Source organism: Penaeus chinensis, chromosome 17, assembly GCF_019202785.1.
Source record: "Penaeus chinensis breed Huanghai No. 1 chromosome 17, ASM1920278v2, whole genome shotgun sequence".
Lineage (NCBI taxonomy): Eukaryota > Metazoa > Arthropoda > Malacostraca > Decapoda > Penaeidae > Penaeus > Penaeus chinensis.
Window position 1 is genome coordinate 5,880,193 of NC_061835.1, and position 5,000 is coordinate 5,885,192.

Genomic DNA, 5,000 nt, shown 5'->3' on the forward strand with positions numbered 1-5,000 from the left:
ACGGGCTAGAAATGCCCATGGTGGGGCTTGGAACTTGGGACGTAAGATTAGCAATTGGTACTTATTCTAAGTTTATGAGATCGATTAATTGATGTATATATAAGGGTTTATAGATGGGTATGGATGTATACAGATATAAATATCGGTCGATAGATAGGTATAGCGGTATACAGATAACTTCCAGATTAATTGATGAATATATGGGAAGATAGATATACAGATTGTAAACATGAAGGGCGTTAGATATGTGAGGAAGAACACACACATATAGAGAGAGGGGGGAGGGAGAGGGAGACAGGGAGATATGTACAGAAATCAAAAGTTATACAGGATGGACAGGATTTAGATGTGAGTTCAAGAATATCTCCAGACACCATTCTGTTGATCTGACACGATAGCAACATTCAACAACCCATGATACCTTCTTAACATTCGCCAACATCAGAGCTGTACCTTTCGTCCATATCTGATCACGTCGTAAGAACCCAAATTTGACGTCAGTGTAAAGGAGCAAACCTTTCCCCCATTCCTCTGTGAAGACGGTCCAATTCCGTCCATGACTCCTGCCCTTTCCCTGTCCCCCTTGCCCATGAACCCAGCGAGAACCTAAGCGATAGGGTTCTCATCGGCCATTCGGTTCGTTCGTCGTTGGTGTCTTGTAACTGCAATATTCCATTTTTCGACACAGGGGAATTGAAATGACTCCCCCATAAGTAAAAGCTCCTCATCATCATTAACGGAGGTGGAGGTTTTTGAATCCCCGGCAAAATCGTTTCTTGGATCGAGTTTATGGCGTGGGAAGTTGTAATCTCATTTGATTACCCAAGTTACTTTCACACAGGTAGCCCCACTTCGCCTTCATGAGTCACTAGTTGGTAACTTTCGAACTAAGCCCTGCCTATTCTCCTTTATCCATTGTAAATATTAAACATTCTTTTTTATTTCTTTTTTTCTTGGTTTCTCTTTTTTTTTTTTTTTTTTTTTTTTTTACTGGCCGGGTCAAAAAGGGGGCGGAGATATAGTTAGATACATTATTAATTTTCCAAAACTGACAATCGGGTCTTCCCTGACAATATTTATATCATCAGATTTATTCTCGTGTGATGAGAACGAATCTGATGATAATTTCCGTCGCATTCTCCAGCCGACAATCTTGATGTGATTTGATAAGTCCCGATAGCAGGGGAGGGCATGAAGTAGATCAGGGAAATCACGGGGTAAAACAGGCTGAAATAAGAAAAATAGAGAACAGAAATGTGTAAAACAAGCACAAAAAACGCTTTAAATCGGCTAGTGAAACTCTACGGTCGTCGCCGCCATCTTTGAGAGTCTACGGACCGACGCGCCAATTTTCGAGAGAAAAAAAACTTTACAGGAACCAAACCTATTGTTCTATAAAAATCTATGGGATTTCACATAATCCAAATCGTACAATGTGTCCTAACCAATAAACCAACCTAACCTAACCCTGTGGGATTTATACACAATGATCTATATATTCCAGAGCCAGGGGGCTCTTCCCCCTAGACCCCCATGGTATTAAAAGCGCCTAGCCAGGGGGCTATGGCCCCTGGACCCCCTTAGTAGTATATACGCCTAGCCAGGGGGCTACGCCCCCCTGGACCCCCCGTGGTAATACATACACCTAGTCAGGGGGCTTCGCCCTCTGGACCCCCAGGATTAAACCACATACCTGCATATAGCGAAAGACCGAAAGTCAGAATTGCTTGGTTTCTAGTCACTTTTTTCGGCATTTGGGGCACTCTCCCGGTGAAAACACGAATCCGCACAAGGTTGTTGTACAGAATAGTGTAAAGAATTACCAAAAGACGTAAAAGAAGTATGATAACACTAGAAGAATGCGTTACATACATGAATTTGGAAAAAAAAAACAGACGCTAGTAATGACAAAATAAGCCTGCTCACAAGCGCGTAGCAATACATGGACTACTTGATGGATCGCAGTAATGAGTTATGCGTCACATTTGTTTTGATCCTCGCGAGGTAAACATGGAAGGGGACATGGAAACATGGAAAATGAAGGGTCAATCTTCTGTCTTCTCTGTCCTGTATCTCCCTTATTTTAGATTTGTGCACCTTTTGCCATAGATGAAAAGTGTTTTAGTTTTCGTCAAGGTATCCACTCCACACACTTATTTTACTGTACTGACATATACAGAAAGTTTTCCCAATATCTTTGTAATTACCAGAAGTTTAACCAAAATTCCTTACCGTTACCATTAACACCCATCAGAATGCTCTTGGAAAATGTCAATTTTATTTTGGGTTCAACAGGCTTAAAAGAAGTGTAGCTACCTGGTTATGTGTATCTTATGAATACGGTTCAAACTCAGGAAATCAAAAGTCAGCATCGGTTATGTGACTGTGTGGTTGTGCTATACTTCGAAAGCAAAATCGATTCAGTTTTATATCTCGAACTGCTCTTTTCGTTACTGCATATATTTTTCTCTCTTTCTATTCATTTTATAATTTATTGACAATTCATGTTATTTCTTACCTCATTATAGCCATACATTATAACTAGATTTATGATCCCAATGACTGTAGTGAAACATTTCAACAAAAATGTTTATCTCATCATGGCATCAAAAGTAAAGAGTTACTCAACAAGACATGCTATTAATATCAGCTTTGTGATTGTTATAATTGCCAGAGGTAAAAACAAAAATCCCATCTTTTTATATATGATAGCGAAGTGTTCCTTACCGTGAGCGGCCGTCAGAATACTCTTGGAAAAAGGTCAATTTCACCTTTGGGTTCAACAGGCTAAATGGAAGTAGAGCTACCTGGTTATACCTACCTTGAACTGACTTCACATCATGATGACTTCCATGATTTTATCTAATCATATCAGTCCTCTTATCATCGTAGGACTATTGTAATGACAAAGAAGGGTTTATTATAGAGTCAGACTTCGATTTCTGAGGAATTTGTCATATATTTGAGTCTTACCATTAAATGTGGCGCCGGAGCGGGCCGAGCGGCAAGCACTCTCCGAAGGCGTTTGGAATATTGCACACCAAGTTCTGTAGTCTTACTGATCATGAGTTTTTTTTTTTTTTTTTTTTTTTTTTTCATTGTGTCAGGCAACACTTATTTGGCATAATTTGGGCATACATTCTTCCAAAATCACTCAGCATGAAAATAAGCACAAGACTAAAATCTATTCTAATATGTATACACAAATGACGAGGATATATCATAGAGACACGTATTCAACTAGAGTACGTGTTGCTTATTACAAAAATAATATCCTCTACTTTGATCCCTCTGTTCGTCACTGTGATACCGAGGTTAATCAGTCTATATGAAAATTCTAATTTGTCTATAGCAGGGATCACACACACACACACACACACACACACACACACACACACACACACACACACACACACACACACACACACACACACACACACACGTTTTAAACTGTGATGTTTCTATATTACTACCTATTATGTAAAAAAAAAAATGTCTACTAGTCATGACAATTTTATCAACAGTGATTTTGCCTCCTGTTAAACACAGCTATGGAAAACAACGCAGAAATAGCACAGAATAAACTATAGAATAAAGGGAATAAATAACAGAGCAGACGGAAGTCACACCAGCACATCACATGCACCCGCCGTCCTTGTCACCCGAGTGCCTTGCCTTCAGATCGAGGAAGGGGCCCTCCAGGTGGCACTCGAGAGCGGCTACAGGCACATCGACACCGCCGCCCTCTACCGGAACGAGGCGGCCATCGGGGGCGTCCTCGGCAGGTGGCTCTCGCAGGGAAGGGTCGCCAGGGAGGACCTCTTCGTTACCACTAAGGTGAGGACGAAGGCGTGGCCGAGGTGTGACGAGGGGAAGGAAGGATGAACCGTGCTCCTGTTGACAAATGTAGAAAAGGTATGAATGAGAATGAATGTTTTCACAACACAAGAGGTGTATTTGCTCGGTTTCGATTCTATCTTCGTCAGAAATACATGTATTTCTGACGAAGATATGATCTAAACCGGTCAAATACATCTACATATTGTGAAGATATTCATGCTCATTCATACCTTTTCTACGAACGAGGAGGAATTTGTGTCGTAGAGGCAGTCGGATCCAATGCTGGCCAGATGGCATTATGAATATGAATAATGTTAGTTTTGATAATGTTAGTCACCGTATATAATGATGTGTTTAAATAATGTTGGTGACCAGATACAGTAATTGTAAGTAATGTTAGTGGCCGGATATGAAAAGGCTTTGAATAATATTAGTGGCCGAATAGAATGATGGCGTTGAACAGTGTTAATCGCTGGAAACACTAATGATTTTGAAAAAAAAAAAATAGTGGCCATGTATAATGATGTATTATTTCAAGAAACGTAACAGAGAAATGTAGTATGAAAGTATGTATAGGCATCCGTCAATTTTAATGTTTTTTTTTTTTAATATATCACTTATATTTACATACTCTACATAATGTTCTACTAGTATCATGCATCTATGTATAGCATTAATATTTTATCTATTAATTAATGTTTATTTATATCAGTGATATGCTGTTCTCTCTTTTTTGCATGATGCATAATGATACATCTGTATCTTTGACTTCATCTCTTCAAATGAAGCATTTGCATCTTTAACACCATGCATGATTCATGATTTTGTATCATTTGCAGTTATTGTTAAATGCTCATTGTATCATGCATCCATCTCTTCACCTTGATTCTATATATATGTATCATGGAGTTATATCGTTATCACCATGCAATGATATTTATCATATATATACTTTGCCTCTTTCACTGAAGCTCCCGATGATTGGCTGCCGCGCTGATGACGTAACCAAATTCCTGACGTCATCGTTAAAGAAGCTGCAGCTGAGTTATGTCGATCTTTATCTCGTGCACTTTCCGGCTGGACTGAAAGGTGGGAATGTGGTTTCCATGGTTCTTGAGGATTTTCCCTTTTTATCTCTCTCTCTTTTATATTAGATGGTA

At 39.4% G+C, this 5,000-nt stretch overlaps 1 protein-coding gene across 2 annotated transcripts in view; it reads left to right on the top strand.

Moving 5' to 3' along the window:
* Positions 1–5,000, top strand: part of LOC125034014 (aldo-keto reductase family 1 member A1-A-like) — a 10,939-nt gene that overhangs the window by 62 nt on the left and 5,877 nt on the right. The window contains exons 1-3 of one of the 2 annotated variants that reach the window (XM_047625654.1): positions 1–41; positions 3,682–3,837; positions 4,812–4,929. The exon at positions 1–41 is cut by the window's left edge and continues 62 nt beyond it. In XM_047625654.1, coding sequence (XP_047481610.1) covers positions 1–41; positions 3,682–3,837; positions 4,812–4,929 — 315 coding nt within the window. The remainder of the gene's footprint in view (positions 42–3,681; positions 3,838–4,811; positions 4,930–5,000) is intronic. The other variant, XM_047625655.1, reaches the window with a different exon arrangement.